Below are 25,435 nucleotides of genomic sequence, written 5' to 3'. Positions count from 1 at the left end.
GAAAGATTTTCAAACTTGTGGTTAAAGAATACAAACTCAATGAGAGTAAAGGACCTTCAGACAATCAGGTTACTAGAGTTGGATGGAATTTATTCTCAGCTAATCTCACATAAATTGTCAAACAAGACTTACCCTCAACAGAGAAGACCCTCATTAAAGATTTACAGTATATAATTTTATTATTTTGATATATTTGTGACAAATATCCAACCTTCACGTCATTCTTTCATTGACATTGTCAAGATCTAAAATTGATATATAGAGGGTGGAGAGAGAAATGTGTTGAAGAAAAAGGGATTTCATAGAATTTGACTATGTATTTATTCTACAATACTTTTGGAAATTGCTAACAATTTGTATAACTTAATAACTGAAAGGTAAGTTCACTGAGCCTTGAGATTTCTCCAGAGAGTTCACTTTAATGACTTGTTTTGAACGGCACTGAGAAAAACAGTTACACAGTTTTATATTTTTACTGCAAAACCAAGCTTTGAAAGAATGAGGCACCTTTACAGCCAAAGTTACCATCAAAGGTGTTGTTAGAAGCAACCATCAACCCAACAGACAATTATTTATAACCAGCAGACAGAGCTTTATATAAAAATCAAAAGAAAACTTTATAAAAAAATTGGTCATGAGATGGACAGATTGGATTTTATAGAAATACTTTACACTTCCTACCTTTGTACTATGATTTGAACCTAAGTTTCCAGCCACTAAAATCCATTAACATTGCAGTCACTAACCTTATATTAATTCAGCATCAGAGAAGGATGTGCTCTCTGCCTAACATTTTATGTGCCCAAATTCTTTATGAATTCTGTTGTAATATTTTTTCAGAATGAGGGGTAAGTTAATCACAAGGTAGACTATTTGTTGTAATATTTATCCCTTAGAACCAGCCATGAAGGGCACAGTGGCAATATTTCCCTCAGGTTTACATATCAATCAGTATAATATAGTTAATAAAACATTCACATTTTTCAAGGAATTTATGGAAATTGTCTTTCTAATCATGGAAAGCTTTGTTGGAACTGAAAGTGGTTTTGCTTAGGATTTTTGAAGATAGACTGACGGAGCCAAGCACAGGACCTCCACTGAATTCCAAAGGGACTTCTTCCTGACTCTCTTGATACATATTAGTGGCTGCACACACAAACAAACCACACATACAAAAATTATTGCTGCTCCAAATCTGAACACTCTATATTAAAGCCTGAAATTGGAAAAGCATTGTTGAAAAGGAGGAAGGTTTTCTTAATAGAGGAAAGGAAAGAATTATTTCCCTCTCCCTCCTTCCAGACAACTTTCATTTTCAATAGTCACTTTTGAAGTAGTGCCCTTACTGTGGTTGAAGCTATTAGAGATATACAGTGAATACTGAGAAGCAGGGTAGCATATGTACAATGTAATTATTTTTTAATGACATGAGTTTTTATTAAGTTTATAGTTTAATATATTCAGTTATTAAAATGGAATAGGGAAGCTAAATTTACATCTCAAAGGCAAAATTACCCAAGTATTAATTCAGCTAAATTACTTATGGCTAAGTATTCATTGTGCAGTAAATTGTTTATGGACATGCCCATAAATGCTCATCAGCTACCTGCACATCTTATACCATTTTAAACATAGGCTGAGCTTTATTACTTCAGCAAATGAATTACGTTTTTTAAAAATATCACGTATGTCCCAGTTTACCTATGAAAAGTTACCTTGTATACTGGATACAGTCCACCAATGGAGGATGTACAGAGCAAATCAACCAACCAAATCAATAATGAAGATATTTACTAGCCAACAAATTTACAAAAGATCCCATCCAAAAATTTCTAAAGCTATTACTTTTTGAATTATTTTTGCTCTGTCTCCACCAAAGCTGACAAGATTTCCTCTACCTAATCATCAACTTAGCTAAAGGACAATATGGTAAGATTTCAAAGATGCTGGATTAAAAAGGAGAAGGATTTATTGGGCTGTCAAGGGAAACACTGACAAAGACAAAATCACAGTCCGCTGTGCTCTGCTTCAGTCTATGCAGAAATCACAGGCAGTATGGAATGAACAACAGCAACAAAATTACTGTAAGTCATTTAACCTGTTGCCCTTTGTGCTATACACTTCTGAGTAAATAAAGTTTATTTAGCATTTCAAAAAAGGTTGTAGGTTATAGTTCCCTCTTAGAGGAGGTTTTTCCCTTTCTCCTAATAACTACAGATAATGATGATCATATTTTGGATTTACTGATTAAATCCTAATTCACAGACTAACCCTCTTGGAGTTAAAAGTGAGCAAATGCTCGTCACTCAGGACAATAGCACAAGACACGACGTGACACCTGCTGGAGAGTGCTGGAAGTAACCAATAGCGTTTGCCTTACTGAGGGCAGTTTCCAGACACTGGTAGGTTTTGTAATCGTGCCTTTGCCAACAATTCCAATTCCAGCAATGCCCACCTTGCTCCAACAACTGTAATGCAACAGCTTCTGGGTAAAATAAAGTCCCAGAGCTGAAAGAGCACACATGCTTAGGCTGTCAAGTGGTACTTCACAAAGACAAAAACCAAACAACAAACCCAACAAAACAAACCACCACAAAACCAATCGAGCCAAAGAAAAAAAAAAAAAAAACAGTGAAAAAAGCAGCTTCTGGTACCCAGAAAACACCCTCAAGAAGGTCAAAGTTCAACAGGACCCAGCTCACCCTGGAATAGTCCCAGCTATCATAAATCCATTTAATGTTTCTGAAAAAGACATCCAAGGAATAATTTGAACACATTAATTTTGAAGACTGATATTTCAGTGTCTTTCACTTTCATTGGCACAAAATATGTTGAGTTCACACAACATGGTTAAGCAGAGGAAATTGTTCTGTTGTCAACTTTCAAAAACATTCACTTCTTCCAGAGATAAAATTACATTTAGAAATGTAAAAGCATTCACATCTAAAAAGCTAAGATTGTTGAAATGAAAAATGTCAAAGCTAGCGATGGCCCAAAAATACATTTTCTACTTTGTCTGAGGGATTTAATAATGAGTCAACAACAGGAACATGAAACTGGACCTTTTTATGATGTACTAAGTTTATTAAAATTAAGTCCTCCTGCAATACTGAAAAATTGCAGACTAGCAAGGATATAGGAAGGATTTTGACACTAACATGAATTTCCATCAAACCAATAGAAGAGTGCTGCTGGTACGTACATGATCACTCTTGTTAAATATTGTCTACCAATACCTGTCATTTTGAGTAAAGCAGCATTTGGTGCTACTGGTACCAAGGCTGAGAACAAAAGATCACTCATTTCACAAGTCCACACTAGGTAACTAGTCAGATTTTATCTTCTAGAATCTATATTTTCCCTTTCTCTCCTCCTCCCCTGAGAGGAAAACAACCAAAAAATATGACACCCAGACCCCTCAGTTCAAAAATATATATTTAAATAGGCTGTCAATATTTAAAGCCTTCTATCTGTGCGCAGCCACAGTATCTAGATATATGCTGGATTTAAATGCCACAATAGAGACACAAAGACAGATTTTTGTTGAGCAAGGTCCAAGATGTACTTGTTCATGAACCATCTCTGCAGCCGAGAAGAAAAGCAGAAGCAATTTTTTTTGCTCAAATGTTCATTCTGTCTCTGCTGGCATATGACATGGGGTCCTACACATGTATAAGAAAGGTGAAATCACCCCTAGAGTCCTTCTCCTCAGAGTAAGTAGCTCTCAATCCATTCTCTGCCCAGCCTGTGGGTTGTGCTTGGGACTGCACCAACCCACATGCACGACCTTGCACTTGGCGTTGTTGAGTTTCATGCAGTTCACATGGGCCCATCTCTCCTGCCTGTCAAGGTCCCTCTGGATGGCATCCCTTCCCACCTCCCCACATAGCTTGGTGTTGTCAGCAAACTTGCTGAGAGTGCACTCAGTCCTACTGTCCATGTCACCCACAAAGATACTTACTGAACAGTGCCGGTCCCAGTACTGACACCTCATCACAGACCTCCACTTAGACACTGAACTATTGACCACAACTCTGAGTGCAGCCATCCAGCCAGTTCCTTACCCACTGAGTGGTCCATCTGTCAAATCCATGTGTCTCCAATTTAGAGACAAGGGTGTCATGCTGGACAATGTCAAAGGCCTTGCACAAGTCCAGAAAGATGATGTCTGTCATCCTTCCCTTGTCCACCATCTCTGTTACTCCACCATAAAAGGCCACCAGATTTGTCAGCCACGATTTGTCCCTAGTGAAGCCTTGTTGGCTGTCACCAATCACCTCCTTATTCTCCATGTGGCTGAGCATAGTCCCCAGGAGGATCTGTTCCATGATCTTACTGGGCACAGACATGAGACTGATCGGTCTGTAGTTCCCTTTTTAAAAACGGGGGTTATGTTTCCCTTTTTCCAGTCAGTGGGGACTTTGCCAACCTGCCAGGACCTTTCAAATACAATGGAGAGTGGCTTGGCCACTTCATCCACCAGTTCCTTCAGGACACATGGATGCACCTCATCAGGTTCCATGGACTTGTGCATCTTTGTATAAAAACAGTTATAGAATACATTTAACTAAAACAGTGTGAAATACTAAGGATTATATTTAATAGTAACAAGGGGTTTTTTGAGCAGGGAAGCTAACAAAACTGTATTTTCTAAGAATTTATATCTTATGTCTCTCCTCTGAAATCACAACCACCTTAGCACCTCCTACTCCACATCCCTAGTGACTCATTGCCCTTCAGCAATCACAGTTTGTCATTTCCTTTAAATTTTCTTTTCTATCAGCAAACACACAAAGTATTCCCAACTTCCTCTAACATCCCTGAAACAACAGCTGGGCCAAAGACACTAACTGCTGTAATTCATTCCAAGAAAATGCAAGCACTGACTGGCCAGGCCATCAGGAACAGACACATAAGTGAGCTCATGCTGCAATCTTTCACTTAGTAGGATAATTTTTGTCCTTTTTCTGTAATATACCAATGCTTTATGAAGATTTTAGGAACTCCATAAATCTCAAGCCCCTTTTCTGATTTCAAAACTGATGGAGCTTGTCACTGGTTTCAAAGCAGTGGAGAAAGATAGGAGGAAAGGTCAGAAAATTAACAAAGTGCAACTATAGAAGTGCTGTCCCCTTAGGAACTAGACTACAAAAAAATACAGAAAGATTTTTTCCATGGAACATATAGTAAAACAATTCACTATCTCACAGAATTCCTGACTGTAAACATATCAACATATTATAAACTATAGATAGATATAATTTCTCGTGGATACATTAATTTTGTTTATTTGAAATTACAGTAATATTTATTATTGTAATACATAATTGATAGACCCTTGGATAGAAAAATAGTTATCATATTATTGCAAAAATTTACCTTGTACGTTAACTTGCTCTTGGTATAATTGGGCACCCATAAAATTTTCTGAGTGACCTTTCTCACTTCGCAATCTATCACGATATGATCCTGTGCCAGAGGTTTCTTCTCTATTCCCTTAAGGTTAAAGATGTTTTCTGTGCCCGCTGTACTATTTCGCAGAATAAACCTTCCCTATGACAAAGAAAGAAGACAGAAAAAAAGGTCTGGCACTGTAAAAGACCCCTTTCAAACTCCTTTAGTCTATTAATCTTAAATCCAGGCAACGAAGTATGCTTACAAGAAAGTGTTCTTAGTGAATTTTCCTGAATCATGAAATTTACCAGTACAAAGCCTTAATAAATTTTATACCTCTTGGCTTCTGCCTGGTAAGCAAATATTCAAGTAAATATGTTCACATGCATCCTTAGTCCTCATACAAAATATAACTTTGCTTAATCACTTCTATCTGCTCTTCAACTAAAATGTTTTTCATAATTATTTGTTGTCAAAAGAGTCAGGGCCTTTGGCTTTCAGTATTTTTGTAATACTGGATGCTTAAACTACATTATATTTGATCGTTCATGCATGTAGAAGGATTGCTAATGTTTCACAGAAAAAAAAAATGTATTTTTTTTTCCTTTAGCAATTCACACAGTTAAATAGTGACCTGCAGTCAAAATCTCTTGGCTAGTACACAGGCAAAAATGCGTACACTGCCTCTTGCTCAAGGTGTCATAGCCTTTGCAAGGAGCTTCATTTTAGCATTCAGAATAGTGATTACTCTGAGGGCAAAAGCAGCTCCTAAGTAGTGGCTTAACTTGTAACAGACATAATTTTATGAAGCGAAGTACCCATCACATCAATTAGTTTGTGATGTATGCATGCAGTAAAAAATATTCAATGATTCTACTCTATTATTTAGATAATTAAATACAATTTAATGTATTTAATGTATACATTTAAATTTAGATTAACACAACATACATTTTTATGATCAAACCCATTTCTTTAAAATGGAGAGTTTGGAAACAAATAAATAAAGGAAGGGATAATAAAGAGTGGTGGGGACATCTATCATGCCTAATCTTAAACTTTGCTAAGTTGATTCCTTCATTTTTTCACTTCAGCTGGTAGACAATCTTGTAATTTCTGTCTCTTGAGCAGATTGTTAATGTTAGTAACCACTTAAGCACTTCCATTATTTTGACAGAGACGTAAATTTTGTTGACAGAAGCATCCTTTTCAAATGTTGAAACTAATTCCTTTCTTACCGTTGTCATACACTCAGCAATGGGCTTGAACATGAGAGGATAGAGTGCTGTTTCACCTACACACACATTTATTAGAGAAGGGCCATAAAAACCCTGTCCTTCCAAAACTGCTTCAAGTTTCCAGTTCTGACTGGACATGTTACTCTGAAATAAAAGTAAAAATGTAAATTAGATTAGACATTTAAAGGGCTTAAGATGCATTTCAGCTTTAACTTGCAGTTATCACCAAATCAGAGCACAGTACTCATTTTCCCAAAGTACTGGCTCAGAGCACCTTTGGGAAAAATAAAACAGTGTATCTTTAAAATTAATAAAGCTAATAATAAATCCCCTAGTCCTGGCAGCCAGAGGTCCTGGTAACAATATTATCAGTGGCAATATTTTCAGCAGGAATACTCATTAGAAGAATATGTACATGATATAGCTAATGGTCAAGACAGAATTTGTAAGTATCATTATAAACATTGAGAAGTATCTTTATGGTGCTGTTTAATGCTTGCCAAAGTTCTGTCGTTTTTCCATCTGTAGAAAATCTTAGTGCACCTCTCTGAAGTGTTGATGTGTGTACCAATGCATGTTGCCTCATTTGGCTACTGACTGTATTACAGGATCAGTTTTACTTACCAGTTAAGGACTCCTTCTCTAAAGTTATATTCACAGCCCTACCTTCTCAGAAACTCACCTCTCAAGCTACCAATCTATTTTAACGAATGCCTGTCCCAAGTAGCATGAAAACCTATTTAAGAAACATGTTTGTCTTTCATCCAGTTGTATCACAAGACTCTTTGATTGTGGTAGAAAGTGAGTTATTTTGCTTTGGGCTTCAGAAAAATAGTAAAACTAAAATAATGCCATCCAGCCCCCTACTATTTGAAGGAACCAGATGACCAAATATTCAGTCTTCAAAACAGTTAACATTCATCTGAAAAAGAAAATAAACTGGCACTCAAGAACTAATATGTGCCTTGTTGAAACAGAGAAGATTGACCTGATTTATGAAAAGAGGAAGTAATCCTTTGATCCATAAAGATCTTCATCCATTGAAAACTGCATATGAATATCAGAGATAAATAATGGATTTGGGGAAATAGAGAAGATACTTCAATCTTCATTTCCTTCTTTGAAAGTGTCTCAAGCTCAGCTAGATCAATCACAGAAATTAAGAACAACCACCTGCAGTCCTCAGGGCTGAGCCCATGGTATGGCATGAGACCTGCAGTATGATATATCTAAGGTTTGATTAACATGTATGACTAATGCTTAAGTCTTAGTTGTTAAGAGATAAAATTTTTAGGAGTTGAGCACAGAAGCCTGTTTGAAAAGTTGAGATTTGTATAGTGTCTCAGTTTTTCAAAATACTTTCATCACTGTAGTCTCCAGTTCTGGAATAACAACAGTTACATCATTTCTGGTAGAAAACACAAAGACAAAAAATTGCTTGGTGTCATCATGCTGAAGACAAAACGAAAGGAGAAAAAGACGCCTTTAAAATATTTTTATTTTCATACTTTTTTCCTCCACAATTTCAGGAACACCCTTTTGAAAACCAGTTTGACCAATTTAAAAACTGGCAGGTTCATCACCCTATGCTAATCCACTGTTTTAAAAGGTGGGGTAGAGGAAACATCATCATAATTTTTCTTTGGTAAGGAAAAGAAGAGGGTGGTAAAAATCTCTGGGCTTAAGTTATTTTATTTTCTATTATTTTTAGTGCAAATGGTATCAGATGCTTCCTTTATCCACACTAGTGACAATTACACTACAGAATCACAGAACTATTTGGTTTGGGAGGTACCTCAAAGACCACAGCAACACCATTCCCTAGTCCAGGTTGCCCAAAGCCCCATCCCACCTGGCCTTAAATACTGCAGGGAGGGGGCAGCCACAGCTTCTCTGGGCAGCCTGTGCCAGGGCCTCACCATCCTCACAAGAGAGAGTTTCTTCCTTGTACTTAATCTAAGTCTACATTCTTAAACCAGTAAGTATTTCTTCTTAATCTTGAACACAAAAACTTGTCAGCTGCTGAAATGTAGCTGACAAACTTGGTGACTTTGAAGTTCCTCTGTAACAAATCCTTCTAACACAGCATGAATTTGTCTAAAAATATCTTCTAAAGAAACATATTAAGGTCAACCACGAACAGCAGTGTGCCCTGGTGGCTGAGAGAGCCAATGGGATCCTGGGGTGCATCAGGAGGAGTGTGGCCAGCAGGTCAAAGGAGATGATCCTCCCCCTCTCCTCTGCCCTGGTCAGGCCCCACCTGGAGTATTGTGTCCAGTTCTGGGCTCCCTGGGATAAAAAGAACAGGGATCTCCTGGAGAGAGTCCAGAAAAGGGCTACAAAGATGATTAAGGGCCTGGAGCATCTCCCCTATGAGGAAAGGCTGAGTGAGGTGGGACTGTTCAGTCTTGAGAAGACTAAGAGGGGACCTAATTAATGTTTATAAATATCTTAAGCATGGGATGCAGGGGGAATCAGCCAGCCCCTTTTCAGTTGTCTGTGGAGACAGGACAAGGGGCAATGGCTGCAAGTTGGAGCACAGGAAGTTCCGCACCAACATGCGGAAGAACTTTTTCACAGTGAGGGTGACAGAGCCCTGGGACAGGCTGCCCAGGGGGGTGGTGGAGTCTCCTTTTCTGGAGATATTCAAGACCTGCCTGGACGCCTCCCTGTGCAATATGAGCTGGGGAGCTGCTTTGGCAGGGGGGTTGGACCCGATGATCTCTGGAGGTCCCTTCCAACCCCTACGATTCTGTGATTCTGTGATTCTATGATTAGAAAATGAAAATATTTGTTAAATTCTACTCCCTTGAACTTATACGTTAACAAACAGCTTTAATTACTTAATCATCTAATTTTCACAGGATTTCTGCTTAATAACATCTTATTTGAAGCCTGTTAAGTTGCTGAGAAACACAATTAATGGTAAGGGAGTTAAAAACCTTCCCCACCAGAGCAGGATCACCAGGATTAGGTCACACAAGAACTTGTTCAGGTGGGTTTTGAATGTCTCCAGAGGAGCCTCCACAACCTCTCTGGGCAGCCTGTGACAGTGCACTGTCACCCTCACAGTTAAAAAGTTTTTTCTTGTTTCTTAAGTGCAATGATTTGTATGACAAATATAGCTGTGATAACTAACAAAATTATGGAAAAAATTCTGATAGATGCAGCTAAAATGTATATAAACATAGAAAGTATCTCCTTACCAGAGTAACACACGTTTCTTAAATTGAACATGACAGAAACTTGAAAAAAAATTAATGTGTAATCACAAAATTAAGCTTAAGATGTAAAAAGACTGGACCAACTCCACGTTTTTATTTTTTTTTTCTTCATCAATGTTTGGTATTTCAGTTTTAGGGCATAACATCCAGAGCAGACTTTATGACCATGTGCATGCATTCCATAGAAAGTGGCAGACTAGCAGAGATACACATTCTCTCTCTCACAAACACACACATGGACGCACAAGCAAAGTGTATATGCTCCAACTGGGGTACTTTTTATTTCGTTGCTAATAAAACAAGCAGGACTTAAAAGTGAAAAAGCCTGACTCCTGCCTGAAACTTAAAAGCATATAATTAGGAACACTTAGAAGTAGAAAAAAAAATAATCAAAATAATATAGGCAATCTGTTTAAAAACTCTGTTTAAAGGAGGCAGGAAAACCCCTTACTTTTCTGCATTATTTAACATCTGATTTTCAGGCAATGTAACGTTCAATAAATCAATGTTTGATAAATAACATATTCATTTCTTAAAATTTAGTAAAATACACCACACAAATATTATTTTCTTTTCTTTTTTTGTCTTTCTTAATGAACAAATTTCTTGTCTACTTTCAGTAATTCACGGAACATCCGCAGTATGATCTTTCCCCAGACATAAAGCTTCCTTCTTTGAATCTGCCCATGCTCTTTTGCCTATAAAAATCTCAGAATATTTTTTCTATAAATTAACTCACTAGTATTCTTTCATGACTCTAATATCAAAAGGTTATATCAAGTACATAGACCAAACCATAGTTCAAATCTCAGAAAATATTTTACCATTTTTATCTCTTAAAGAATCTCTACTCTTTCTCTCACAGCTTAAGCTCCTTCACTATCATTTATCTCTCTTTTTTTTTCCTTTTAAAACATCAGAAAACTTCTCTAAATTTTGGGCAATAATTTTCTAAGGGAGATGGTATTCCAACCTACACTCCATAGTCACTCCCTGGTCTTACTGCTCATGTGTCTAGGGTTTCATACTCAAAATTTACATAACAAAACTATAGGTGATATACTGCCTATGCTTGCTATTTTTTTTTAATTGTATGCAATCTAGCTCTTCTCTTTTACTCCATCACCATCTGTCCTTTTTTTTCAGAAACAATACATTTATTCCTTAAATTAAAAACCTCATTGTTTCATTTTCAGTGCGATAACACTGTTAAACAACAGATTGACAGTTGTCAGAAGTGAAACATTAGAAATAAGCCCATCAAAATACTCATTTACTTTAAGAACTGCCAGAAACTATTTTTCCAAACAAGCATTATATTATGTCCAGTATGGACTTTGAGTAATACTTAAGTCAGCATTTACATGCATTTGTGTATTTTACATCTCTAAATTTTACCAGTATTCATCTACTGTCCAATTTTTAAAATTCCTGAATCTTAGGTGAGTTACTAATAGTAAAATGAACTTACTATTGGAATATCTTGAATCACTGCCTGGTAAGCTGGAGTTACAAATTCAAGCTCTGCTTCAGCACGGTCTGTATTCACTACACATACGATCTCATAGACACGAACATCAGAGGAGGACTTCAGAAGAATCTGACAGTGGTAGCAACCGGCATGATGAGGAATGAATTTTATAGGAAGCTCAACAGCATCACTTTCATCTAAAAAAACAAAACCAAAAAATTACAATGTTGAAAAGATCTTCAGAAACATGGAATTCATTAACAGAATCTGGAGAGAGTGCCAATAAACTATTGGCGAGTGTACCGAGGAGTAGATGCAATGATTTATGACAAACAATAGAATTTTAGAATTATTATCCTATTAGCATAGAAAAAGTTGGATTTTCCTGAACTAAAGGTATATTTAAGCATCTAAACAATGTTTTCTATTGGTTTTAGTAGCACAGAGAGAAGTGTTTTAAAAGACTCATTAAATCTAGTAGAAAATAATTTGTGTATATGAATTTCTGCAAATATCGAAAACGTGTAATATTTACTATACTTTTGTCAGAGATTACCATGGAAGACATCAGAGATAACACAGTGTATTTGGCTAGTAATGGTCCAAACAATGACTGGAATTCTGTTAAGTTTAGCAGTTCTCATGAGAGCTACTCGTTAGACTTTTCCTATGCCCAATTTTGGACTGAAAGTCTGATTTTCCAGAAATGCTAGGGGTGTCCAAGTTGAAACAGAATCATGAAAAGTCCCATTTTCCCAATCCACAGGACATAAGAAAAGTTCCCCACAATAATCTCTAGTGTAAGGAAGAATCAGTAAAAATGCTGTCCATCCTTGAACATAGCCAGGTCTAACAATTCTTCTGCCACAACTTCCTCCTCTGCTCTTGCTTACAGAAAGGAACAGACTCTTTCACAATATTTTAATCCCTTCACTAGCCTCTGCAGGACACTTTGCAAAGGAAATGGGAAGGCATATGAGGAACTGCAGTGACTGGCCATAAAAAGAGTTCCTCCACCTAACTCTCTCATGAGTCTCTAAGAAACTTGAAAAACTACAGGAAGACTACAGCCAGAAAAGCTTCACTGCAGTTCTACAGATAAAAGAGGCTTTCTTTTCACTGTGTTCCAAGTCTAGATAGCAGTGCCTAAAGTTGGAAAAGATAATGAGAAAGGTCAGAGACCATGTTAGATTAGACACAACAGAGCCTCAAAGATAAAACGCCAAACAAATGGCTTCTCCCAGAAGGGGAACATCTGACAAATTCTTGTGGAATTTCCCCTCCTCGTTCCTTAATTTGACTTATCTTCTGATGATATATAAGATAACTGGACTCAAACTATTCCAATATTTTCCATTACAACTACTGAATTTTGAAAGTGCAATCAATCTTCATTTGTGATGCTGCTCGTTCTGTTTCATAAAGTGGCGCTCCTCGTGTATTCAGTTCTCACGTCTCTGCAAATGAACAGCAAATTGAAGCCTTCTCATTGCCTTATGTCATCTCTACTTCAGTTTTTTCACAGAAACAGCTCAAGTTCAAGAGATGAATCACACAGAATGACATTATTAATGTTTCAACATTACTATGCTATCAAAAAGATTATAAATTGCACCTCAGGTTTAACCCTCTCTGAAATAAATTAGTTTGTTCTCTTTTAAAGACAAGATTAATGGCCTGGTAATTTTTGAATTATTACTTCTTTTTTTTTTTCGTATTTTGTCACTAAGTTACTATCCCCATGGGCTATTTTCCACAAAACTGATCTGAGTTAGTCTGTTATGCAAGGAATGAAACTGTCATTTCCATTCTTCATTAATACAGTCCCTAATTTTCTTTGTTAAGAATTATTTTAGGATATGGAAACATAATATTTACTTAAAATTTAAGGTACACAGCTTAAATAGTTGCATTTCAAGATAAAGTAGATGCTTGCAACACATATTGGAAGAAAGATAATACAGGGTGTGCTGGAAGCTCCAAAATATTTCAGCATGAGTTTTACTTTCTTGAATTTAATGGAAATTGTAATTACTGAGTTAGCTTTCACTTAGTCAGATCCATCTTTGAAATACGTAATTTCAAACAGAAATGCCACAAACATTAAAGGAAGAAAAAGAAGTCTTCCTACCCATCCCAGTCAATATTTATAATATTTAGTTTGGCATCACTTTTATTAGAAACCTCTGTTTCTTACACATTAAAACAATAGATGGAAGAATAGGTCAGTTGAATAATTGAAATCAATTACAATCAATGAAAAGGAAAGCAAGTCAATTGCTGATGTTTATTTAACATAAGTATTTTCTGCAAGAAGGCATGGCTTCTGAAGTGAGACAGGCTCTCCAAATCAAACGATTACAGAACTCACTTGCTTATGAAGGTTTTGTAGGGGGATTTTTTCAGCAAAATTTTTTTAATGTTAATGTTAAATACCATAAAGTAACCTGAGTTTAAAAATTTCTCAGCTTAGTATGTTTTTTCTTTCTCAGTTTCATAAGATATGCAGCAAAGATTCTATATACCACACATCATATAAACTTTAGTTTAGCAATGATGGTTCTATTTTGAAACTCAAAGCAAAATTTCACAGTGAAATTATCTCAGCCTCTGAACTGTGCACATTTCACAAATAACTGGTAAAATTAACCTGAGGACTCAATTTACAGGTATGGACTTCTAGAGGGTTAAATAAGCAACCATACTGAGGAATCCAGATTCTTCTGACTTCTGTTTATATATCAGGTCTTCAGATGAGCTCATCTGAGTTAGAACATTACTCGATAGTCTGGAAAAAGCAACCACCCTTTTATATCCCTTAATGAGTGCCGATGTGTTTTGAAATTTTTGTGATGACTGTGTATGTTTATTTGCCCATTTCCTTTTACATTATCTGAATAAAACAGATTTGTAGAAGAGTTTCTGAAAAAAATATTAGTAACTGGTTTTGGGTTCTTTTTTCCACTTTGATAAAACCTATCATTACATATGTAAGCAAACAGTTAAATACACTTGACCAATCAGAAAAGAAAGATCTACTCGGGGGGGTGGGGAAGCAGGGAAGAAAAAATGGAAGAGAATTTTTTTCAGTGTCTTGCCATGAATACTCAGCAGCCAGCTTCATGTATCACATTCAGTAGCCAGTGAAGAGTTGTGTTGCACTACAGTAAAGAAGGAAAAAGTGTTTCTTGGGGGCGCCGGTTGCTTAATAAACACTATTTCTGATGAATACTCATAAAAGCTTAAAAAACAGTCCAGTAACACAGCCAATACGCCAAGAAGCAGTTGGAATGCTGCCAAGTAAAAAGTTTGCTTAACGCAACTTTAGAACTGTAGTAAAACTAAGGTGCTTTTAAAAGTTATTCAAAGCATAGGCCCTGGTGAAAAGGATTAGCCAAGTCATACAGTATTGCCCTGAGAAAAATACGGCAGAGTAATAATTCAATGTCTCTTTATCGAAAATGACAAAAAAGACAGAGCTAAAACCTCTTTAAATCATATACCAAAAATTTACAAATATCACAAGTATCAAAAGTGATTCTTCATGACTGAAAGAAGAAAGTAGACAAGATCATTAAAAAATAAGCAAAAAAGTGGAAGATAAGGAAGATTAAGAAAGATTTCCTCCAGAGAAGAGAGCTCAGAACTAATAAAAAAGAATGCACTGAATGCATAAGGAAGTATTACATGGAGACAATCAAATACCAAGTCTTTATACTATTTATGTCAAAATAGTAATCTTATTGCAAAACTAGTAATGAAGGCTTAATGCCAAAAAAAAGGTACGAGAGCTAGCTAGAAATTTCAATAGTACATGACAATATACATTTGTTTCCTTTTACAATCTAGAATTCTCTAAGGAAAAAAGGTTTATTTTCAGATGGATATGCACCTAAACAAGTATGTCTTGATATACAGTTATTGTATTATATGATCATGTACATTTTTTAATTTTTCAGTCTTCATTTCTTGCCCCTTGTTGGCTAGAATGGTATAGTACTATTTATCTTTGTGCATTTGTTGCTTTTAAGTATTTTATTCTTTCTTTTTTACAGGACTAAGTGGTGGAAAGATTTATTCTCTTCAGTTTGTGTCAGTATTTAATATACCTCACACATAATTTTACAGGTATCATAAATTGTTTAGCTACAAAACTCTGTTATATAGAAAGCGCTATGCTTTCTGCATAGAGCTCCTTCACAGTCAGACACATTCTCGCTTTTTAAGTACTTAGAGGTAACTTAAACAGGACCTCTCTCCCTCAGAGACCACTGAGAGATCAAGCTACTCCAGCTTTCAAGACCTTGAAGTAATTATGATAGCACTATTCCGAACCCTTCCTCATTTGTAACCTCCCTCTGAAGTACGGAAATCAGACCTGGATATGATGCTTAGTAATACTTTCCCTTTCATAAAAAGATAATAGCACTTTTTAATACCTAAACTGTATTTTTCTAATTATGCATTCAAGGATTCCTATTTTTCAAAATTTAAAAAAAAAAATCCTTAATAAAAGAACAAGAGGGAGCTGAAGTCAGAAAAACAGAGTGGGAAATAACCCCAAAATCTTCTGCTCACGCTGTGCACTGAGTACTCTGCTGCTCTGCAGATTTCTCAAAATTCTTTGAGCACACATTGCAAAACAAAGCCCTTCCTCCCTTCCTCCCCTTTCAACCTATGCTATGTCATCTTTGATACATAAAATTATTTTGTATAAATACCATGTTTTTCAAATAAACCCAGTTGCAAAGCAAGCTGTTTTGCTGAGTTAAAACTTAGTTAAAGCTGATCTTTCATTAACTGCTGAAAAGACAGACAGGATGGATTTTTTTGTTTGGTTTTCACAGTTTTACCCAAAAATCCATAGCCATTTCCTTCTTTCCCCATCCTAATTGGTGGTGTGCTGCTAGACAGAAGCAGCAAATATAGAGCAGATAAACTGCTTATAAGCTCTATTATCAACACAGATACTATAATTGTTCTGACTTGTAAAACATGCTCCTTACTTGCAGGAAGAGTATGTTCTTCTATACAGATACAGTTCCATAAATTAATACTGAACAGCAGGAAATCTTTAGACAAAACTGTAAAGAATAATGCTTATCATGACTATAGACATAATTCACTAAAAATTCAGTGATACTGAATGAGTATCTTCATAAAATAACAGCAAATGAAACTAAATTTTAAATTATTGTTTTTATCCTAAAGGAGCAAAGAATATGTGAAGGCAGGTGGATGCTTATCAAATTACAACTTTGAGCCGTAAAATCCTCTCTATTCAAAGTTTTGTGCTTCTTCACCTTTAAAAGGAAGACAGGGAGAGACACTAGCACAGCACAACATTCTTCCAGTCACAGTATGTACAAGCCAAAACATGCACATAATAATACATTAATAAAATAAATACAACAAAAGAAATTAAATGTCTTCCAGATCCAATGATGATAAGAAGCAATCATGGCCAACATCAGATCAATGACTGGCTTTAAAGAAGCTGTATCTTTTAAGCCTCACAAATGCAATGGCCTCAAGACAAAGATCAGCCTTGACACTGACAGTCAAGCAAGCATATGTCACAGTTCACTGATGGAAACCTAAATCATAAATGAGCATCCCAACCTCTAAAGGCTTCATTTTTCAAGTAAGCTTGAAGCAAGACAGCTTGAAGCCTTTGCTGTCTATCCATGTGTTCATCTATCTTGGCAGAGTCCAGGTTTCAGTGAATCTTCTGAATCTCAATTCTGAGCAGAGAATGAGGTAAAGGATACTCTGATACGTTTTCTGAGGATTAAGACTATTCTTCAGCCCAGCAGTAAACCTATGCATACACCTGCATGAGAGGCCTTCCAAAATTTATTCACAACACAAAGACCTGTAACAAATACTACTCTCAACTGAATTTATTATTGCAGATAGTAAACACACAAGTAACACATCCCGCCAAATATTTAAATCCCTCTCACTTCTGCACGACCAAAACAACTTCCTACTAATACATACATAGCAGGAATAGCTATTCAATAGATATAGCTGGAATGAAACGAAGATAAAGACCTATATTATCATTTTCAGAGCCACATTGTGAAAGAGAATAATATTTTAAATAAAGCCTTTGTATGAAGGAAGAATATAAAGTAATGCTACCACTTACATTTTTTAATCTCATTTGTGCCTCACTATTCTGGATGATTAAGACCACCAAATGTAATTCGATTTTTCTTACTATATTGTCAGTCAAATGATAGAAATTAATTCTGAAAGCTAATGTGATGAGGAGCTAGAATAAAACCTCAAAAGTTAAACAGCAACAACATTTTTGGGTTTAGACAGTGTTTGTCTAAATTTTGATGTAAAAGATAAGAACTTTATTCAGAAAGAGGAACAACTAAACTGCAGGAAATATTATACAGCATGTGGACCATGGAATACTAGGAAGAAGCAACAGAAATAACGCTTGATAATTGACTTTCTTTCACTGCATTTATTTTATTAATTTTATTATTATATGCATTGAAAAATAGACTTAAAACCCCAGGAAATTGCTTTGGAGACATAAAGAAATAAAAGATTAAATAAAGATTGCACTAATTACACCAAATAATGAGCAAGTACATGAGACAACATTTAAAAGTCATAGAAAGAAGCGGATAGGGTTGACCACAGGTCATGAAAAAAATATTAAAGCAGATTTTAAACATAGCATATAATTATCAAGGAAATATATATGGTGTTTGGAAAATATTACTGACATTAAAATGTCCATCTACAGGTGATATGGTGTAGGTAAATATTTTTATTTAGCCATATGATATGAGCATAAAAAACACAAAAGAAAAACATGGAAAGATACATTTTTTTCATCTCTAACATTATGAATGATACATGCTAAAAAATAATTCAGTCACTTGCTCACCCATCCCCCCAAGGGAATGGGAAGGAGGATGGAAAAAAGCCCAACTTGTGGGTTGAGATAAACAGAGTTAAATAGAATAACAAAGAAAGAAAAAAATCATTATTTTTATTATTATTACTATTATTGTTAATAGCATTATTACTATCTATTATTAATATTAATCTGATGTACAAATGCAGTCGGTCATCACCTGTGAAAAAAACCCAAAACCAATGTCCAATGTATTTCTGAGCAGCAATCACTGTTTTTTACCTTCTAATTCCCTGTTAGCAGAGTTATTAAAACACTGGCTGAATGCTTTTCCTGCTACTGTAGTCTAAGAAATTCTGACCCAAGGATTTATTTTAGTTAGCTTGCTTCTACCTCTGTTTTTCATAAGCAGTCTCTCATTTCTTCAGAGTAGCAGCTACTCCCACCCTAAGGAAAGCTACCACCACGGCTAGAACACTGCTGCTGCTTCAGATAATGAAGCTGAAAGTTTCAGATGAGACCAATGTTTTGCTTCCATCCACAAGAATACCACCTGGGGACTTCTGTCACAATATTAGATTTTCTAAGTGCCTGCAAATATTCCTGTGCTTCCTCATTAGCACAACAAATATACTGAATCAGCTGGCACTGTCCTTGCACTGAACAAATCTTTGTTTTCATGCTATCGCCTGGTTATCTCAGCTTCCCTTTTTAGCTGTTCTTTAGCTCACCACCTCTCTGAATTCACTACCAAAACCCCATTTTGTTCTCTGTATCATCTTGATATTTCTACTCCCTCATGTAACTAAGTGTCCTAGAACAAAGAAATAAATATAAAAATTATCATGTTCACTGCACTTTCTGATTTTCCATTGCTTACTTACCTCTTTCAGATACTTAATATAATTTATTTTGATGGATAAAGCATCAGCATGGACCAACAGAAAATAACAACATCCTTACTGTAATGTAGTTTCTTCAATACATTTTAGCAATTAATAATCTAAAATTTTCGGATAAGTTCATTCACAATTCAACTTTAAAAATAATTTGAGAAGTTGCTAAGCAACAGTGACCTGCCACCTGGTCAGTTAACAACCTTTGTTCTGAAATCATGATGGAGGTTTTATTCTGTCTGTATCAGATTTCTGTGCACAGATTTTGCTCTCTCCCCCAGCTGGCATTCCTCTCTGCAAATCAAAGAATGCTCTACCCCACTCCACAAAGTCATTATGATTTTCTTTTTTAGTTCACCTCTACATCAACTATTACAAAACAGGCAATTACATTTTAACTTGACAACAAAAGGGTTTTAAGTAGGATTTAAATATCCTGTCATTCAATTAATATTTCAGCCCCTAACCTGCATTACATCTATTCTACAACTTCTACTGACTGCTAGTCCTATAGTTACCCGTCACAATAGTTTTGCTTCTAATACTACAATAACTCAAGTCATCTTCCTAAAAACACCTAAAAATGTTTTACAGCACAGATAATGCAAAGTTGAATTATTCTTTAAAAAAAAGGCTTGACAGATTGAATCAAGAAAATCCTTATTTTTATTCCAGAACAGGAAGAAAACCCACATGGGATACACCAAGTATAACACACACCATGAAAACGTGTGACTGATTCCAATGACACTTGGAGGGGTGAACTGCAGAAATGTGCAGAAGGACTCTACTGATGAAGACCCCAGTTCCCTCAGCCACTCAAGTTCTTTTAAAAATTGCAACCTAGATGCTTTACAGTTTAAATAAAGCATTTAATAATAATAATGAACTAGTAAAGGAGGGATCAAAATGAATGCCAAACAAAAAAGTCATTAATATTTCAGTATAAAACTTAAGATACTCTAAAAATTAGAACCACGTGAGACCGACCTAAACTAACATGGCCACTCTGAAGACTAATGCACAAGTTTTCACTGATGAGGGACAGGAACTCTCTGAGGAGGCTGACTGAGGAGGCAGCAAACAAGAAAAGGTATGCGGTACAGCTGGCATGATTTGAGCACAAATCAGTGCTGCATGAGAAGTAGAATTGAGAAATGAGCAAAAATTCATTCAAATAGTGATTGCAAAGACAGGGCTGAGGATTTGATTAATAGAAAAAGTTAAAGAAAGCTCATTTTCTCAATCTACTTAAGAAAACCTTTAAAATACAGATTCTCTCAGGAAAAAAAAATCCAAACATCCTATTTAAGACTATCCTTACCTGTTTTCTGAGGTATAAGATCTTTTGCCGATGGCACTTTCAAATTAACTCTGCTTGATGCCAGCACTGGAACAGAGAGCTTCTCAGGGGCCTCAAAGAACTCTCGCATGCTCACTTCCACGCTGTAATCCACATACTTCGGCTCTGGGGAGAACGTGCGAGGTTTCAGAAGCGCATCTCTCTGCCAGAGAAGGAATAATGTATACATATCAACAACCACCTCGTAAGGATTTCAGGTTAAGAAATGCAATATCATACAGGTTTAAGGGTGTAATTCTAAAACTGAATTGATAATTAGCCAAGCTATATAGAAATTGTTGAGAGACCCCACTAAATAAAAACTGCCTTGCACAATTTTTTTAGATATCAGGCATCTGAAACAATCATTCAAGACAATGCATATTGGAGATTTACAGTAAAACCACATCCTACCCAGAAAATATTTTGCAAGCTTTTATAGGCATTCAGGGAAGGAAAGAAAAGCAGAGGAAAAAAATGAAAAGAAAATCATCTTTTATATCAGATACAGACAGCAGTTTCTTATTTTACTTTGTAAAGATTTTGTATAATAAAAACCATGGAATGGAAAAAACACTTTGATAATTTACAATGGATAACTACATAGTTAGCTTACCTAGCTTTGATACTTTTATATTGACAATGCATTTTGGAAATCAAAGAATTTAGAATTAATTTTAAGGACAAATAAGCTCCTCTTAGTAAAAAGCATTGTCAGTCAACAGCATGAAACACACTAGTAACGGATTCACACAGTATGTAAAGGCAAGCTCAAAATACGCATCTAAACTTCTTAATGAATTAAATTAAATTCCTATAAGACAACATTTGAGAAATAATGCAGTGATTTGATACACTACTTGCTCTAAATTGCCATTTCCAATCCAGTAACACAGTATAACTATAATGTTCAGGATTAATTGCAAGTTGAAGAAATTTAAAATCTGAAGATAGTTGCATCTTTTTTATAGACAAATCCTTGAATTCATTACTACTGTGAATCATCTTGAGCATCTATAGGGGGTAGATAAATACAGAAATATTCAGTTTGTGCTAGGAAAACTTGTTTCAAAGCCTATTACTTTTAAATAATGCCAAGACAGCAGGTATCACAGTACATGTTGAAATGGGACAAGGAATGGAGATCATTGTGAGAATTTTAAAAGACATTTAAAAAGGAAATTTGATTGTTCTTAAGGATTACCATTAAGGTTAATATGTTCAAATTAATGTCCAAATCAACAGCACTGGGATTCTGCTTTGGTTTAGTGGTTTGTCTTTTTCTTTTTTTTCCCCCCGATTTGTTTTAACTAAACTCATATTCCTTTGCTGGTTTTAGAAAGCAGACCTACACCCTGACATTGTTTTGTTTCAACCACTATCTATCCAAAGTGTCAATATGGTCTTAAAAACATAGTATATATGGAATTTGGGAACCTGTTGAGCTTTAGTTGTTAATACACTTTTTTGACAAAATAAATGTAGAAACATATTATTATTCAGGATTATTGTTCTATTAACCACAACTGTATCTGACAAAAATACTCACCAAAACAAAAGGTTTTTATATACATTATAAACATTGTTCTTTTTGAACTGTATTTGCACCACTTGTATGGTGCAAAGAATTTACTGAAGGAACATTATGTGAGTTGAAAATCTGAACTTACTATTCATTTCAATCATTCAAGATTGAAAGTTAACTGATAGTTCTGTCTCTCACACATAAACTAAAATAAACAAGATGTATGGAGTCCTGGGCAGCCTGGTCTGGAGAGAGGTGTCCCTGCCCATAGGAACGGGGTTGGAACTGATCTTTAAGGTCCCTTCCAGCCCAAAAAATTCTATGGCTAAGAACAAGTTCCATTTCATTCTGATATGACTGAAATACAGAAGATTTCACAGTGGGGGAAAAAAGGTATTTCATTCTCAATTCTAATGCGAAGTCCAAACCAAAAAAATTACATATAGTTACCACTTTAAATTTGACTTTGACCTTCTGTATATTCAAATATAAGTTTATACGTACATCTGGTTTTGGTAATTAGATTATTCTACAACACAGAAATCCAGCATGATTAAAAAATTTTGGGAAACCTTAATTCATAAAATGATTGTAAGATGAGCTTTGGCAGAGCACTGAAAACTTTATAATTATCTCAAAGAGATATATTATGACTTAAAAATCACTGAAGTACTTTAAGATCCTCGCTCAAGCTCTCTCATTTTTAAGAATATATTAGGAAGAAAGACAGATGGTTAGTATTACATAGTCTATCAACATTTCAAATATTTCCTGGTACCCTGTGAAAGAGTAAAGAATTAAAATATTTTTAATGAGAGACCTAGGTCTTTTTGAAAGGGGAAAAGAAAATCCTGCAAACACAAAACTAAACCCTGTTTAGGGTAACATTCCCAAGAAAAGAGAAAATGTCTAGCCCAATTCAGATAAATGTGTCAGCCGCTCTCTTTTTTAGCATTTTTCAGGGCAGTGACAGTTAAATGGAATTTAATATTTTTTAACTCTAATTATCAATTGCACTTCGAAGGCTGCTGTGCTGCAGTAAGACAGATTCCAACATGTACTTCATCAGAGTAATGGTTCATAATATTCAAAGTGTGGAAGTGTTATTACCAGTTAAGAAGAGTATTTGCATTCACTTCCCAGGATTAATTTCTATTTCACAATAATTTTTCAGAAAAGGATTGGAGGGTATATAAAGCATCGGAATTAAACTTGATATTTCCCAAAGACTGATTGAAATTCAAAGTTATTTTCTTAGATTTACCATCTGTACTTTTTCTGCATAAAGGATGGCAGATTCTATTACAGACTGCAGAGGCACCTTTCTCTTTCTTTGAATATCACTGTATTCCGAATCCTAATTTAGACCCATTTCTTTCTTCCAAGACTTAACTTCTAAAACTGTCCCTCATGAATAAAAGCATCTTATGATCTCAGTCTCTCAGATCAATCATGTTTGCTATCTCCCTTAATCCCATATCTAAAGATAAGTGATGTAATATAAAAGACATTGGTCCTTGTTAAAACTTGGACAAATTGAAATCTGACCACAGATCCTTTTGTGAAAAGTTCATTAGCATTCAAACGTATCTAATGTAACCTTTTAATTACAGTATCTTCTTCAAGGACACTGTGATTCTTAAAAGAAAACCCCACTTATGTTTTAAGAAGCAAACTGCTCAAACTGAATTTACAACTTTTCCATCATCACACAGAAGGTCATAAAATCATTATCGCATCCTGGAGGACTAAGAAGAGCACAAACTTCAAGAGCATTTATGACAAAAACCCAACAGGATAAACAGGTTCTGATCAGGATAATGACTTTCATGGGAGAGTTGGGGTTACTTGGGGGTTTTTTGGGTTTTTTTTTTTATTTTAGCAACGCTAATCAAGAAGGAAAAGTAGTAGTAAAAACACCATACAAAACCAGCTAGGACTTTCAACCATGCATATAGATGGCTTGAGTAAAAATATACAGCACAAGTTAATCAATATACATATACAACTTGACTACAAAAATATAGCCTATTTTTATGATTATTATTTTCTATATGATTTAAGTAAACATGAATAAAATGTCCAGTTTAAAAAGAATGGAAAATATTTAGTCATCTGTTCCCCAATTTTACAGGTAGTGTTTGAGGGCAACTGGGATTAGTGACTGTCAGGTTACAGAGCATTTCAAAAAACCTCCATAACTTCACACTATTTCCTGAAACTTCAAATAATTCGGTCCTACAAATCAAGAACAACCACACAATTGCAGTAGCAGATTGCTCTGTTTCTTACCTCTACTCTGGATAGTCCTAACAATGCAGTTGCAACTCGAACACTGCTGCTTTGCAGAGTCCCTGTGATCTTTCTTCTTTCATATTCGATAGTTGACATCTGCTGTTGTGCAGCAATGGCCAGAGCCCTCTCTCTTGATTCATTGATCAATGGAATCCTCAGATTTTCTTCAAGAATCTGACCAAAACCACATTTCAAATACAAAACTGGGTGTACTGCATGTGGACCTGTTAAACAAAACAGACAAACAAGCCCCCACGTTTGTCAGCTACTAGTGTAACTGAGTTACTAGAGTTACATTTTTATTTAAAATCCCTAATCTCCAAAGAAAAAACATAATACAAAACTCTTTTGGTGTTTAGTTACATGCTCTTACTCTAGTACATGCAGTTCACTCAAGAAATACTTTCTTTACTTAAAATCATACTGGGGAAATAAAACAGACTGAAATCCAAATTAGTTAATAGATAGTTAATAGATAACCCCAGTTAGTTAATAGAAACCCCCAGGCTCTAGTGTTACTACTGTTGTAATGAAACCTTTTTAAGTCTTTCTGGTACCTATGCAACACAGCCACTCTTTTGTCCCACTAGATCACGTTACATCCCCTTAAAAGAAACCACCAGTAATTATTTCAAATAGCAGCTACACTGTTTCTGAAATATGACTGACAGCCATTTATCACTGGTTATTTGAACACAAAAGTATCAGCTTTTCTGCCAAATCACAACATTGCATACAAAACTCAACTACTTTATCATAGAATCATAAGATCTTTTGGATTGGTAGGGACCTCAGAGATCACCAAGTTCCAACCCTCTGCCATGGGGTTTTCCATGCCCTCCGCTAGATGAGGCTGCCCAAAGCCCCATCCAACCTGGTCTTGAACACTGCCAGGGAGGGGGCAGCCACAGCTTCTCTGGGCACTCTGTGCCAGGGCCTCACCACACTCATAGATACAGAATTTCTTCCAAATATCTAATGTAAATCTATCCTCCTTCAGAGTAGGACCATTACCCCTTGTCCTATCACTCCATGCCCCTGTAAACAGTCCCTTCCCAGCTTTCCTGTAGGTCCCCTTTAGGTACTGGAAGGCTGCAATAAGGTCCCCCCAGAGAGAGAAAAATTTTAGATGATTTTAGGTAAAGACTACTTGTCCTGATTCAT

The 25,435-nt window shown here is 35.6% G+C and overlaps 1 protein-coding gene across 1 annotated transcript in view; it reads right to left on the bottom strand.

The window, feature by feature from the left end:
• The window catches only part of CFAP47 (cilia and flagella associated protein 47), a gene marked incomplete at both ends in the record, with an annotated part of 308,599 nt that overhangs the window by 147,986 nt on the left and 135,178 nt on the right, over positions 1-25,435 (bottom strand). Inside the window, 5 exons of the mRNA XM_084279564.1 lie at positions 5,380-5,553; positions 6,633-6,776; positions 11,328-11,524; positions 20,434-20,614; positions 24,269-24,495. Coding sequence (XP_084135690.1) covers positions 5,380-5,553; positions 6,633-6,776; positions 11,328-11,524; positions 20,434-20,614; positions 24,269-24,495 — 923 coding nt within the window. The remainder of the gene's footprint in view (positions 1-5,379; positions 5,554-6,632; positions 6,777-11,327; positions 11,525-20,433; positions 20,615-24,268; positions 24,496-25,435) is intronic.

This window comes from Gallinula chloropus (assembly GCF_964237585.1).
Source record: "Gallinula chloropus genome assembly, chromosome: 1".
Taxonomy (NCBI): Eukaryota; Metazoa; Chordata; class Aves; order Gruiformes; family Rallidae; genus Gallinula; species Gallinula chloropus.
This window is presented reverse-complemented; position numbering and strand designations above follow the sequence as displayed.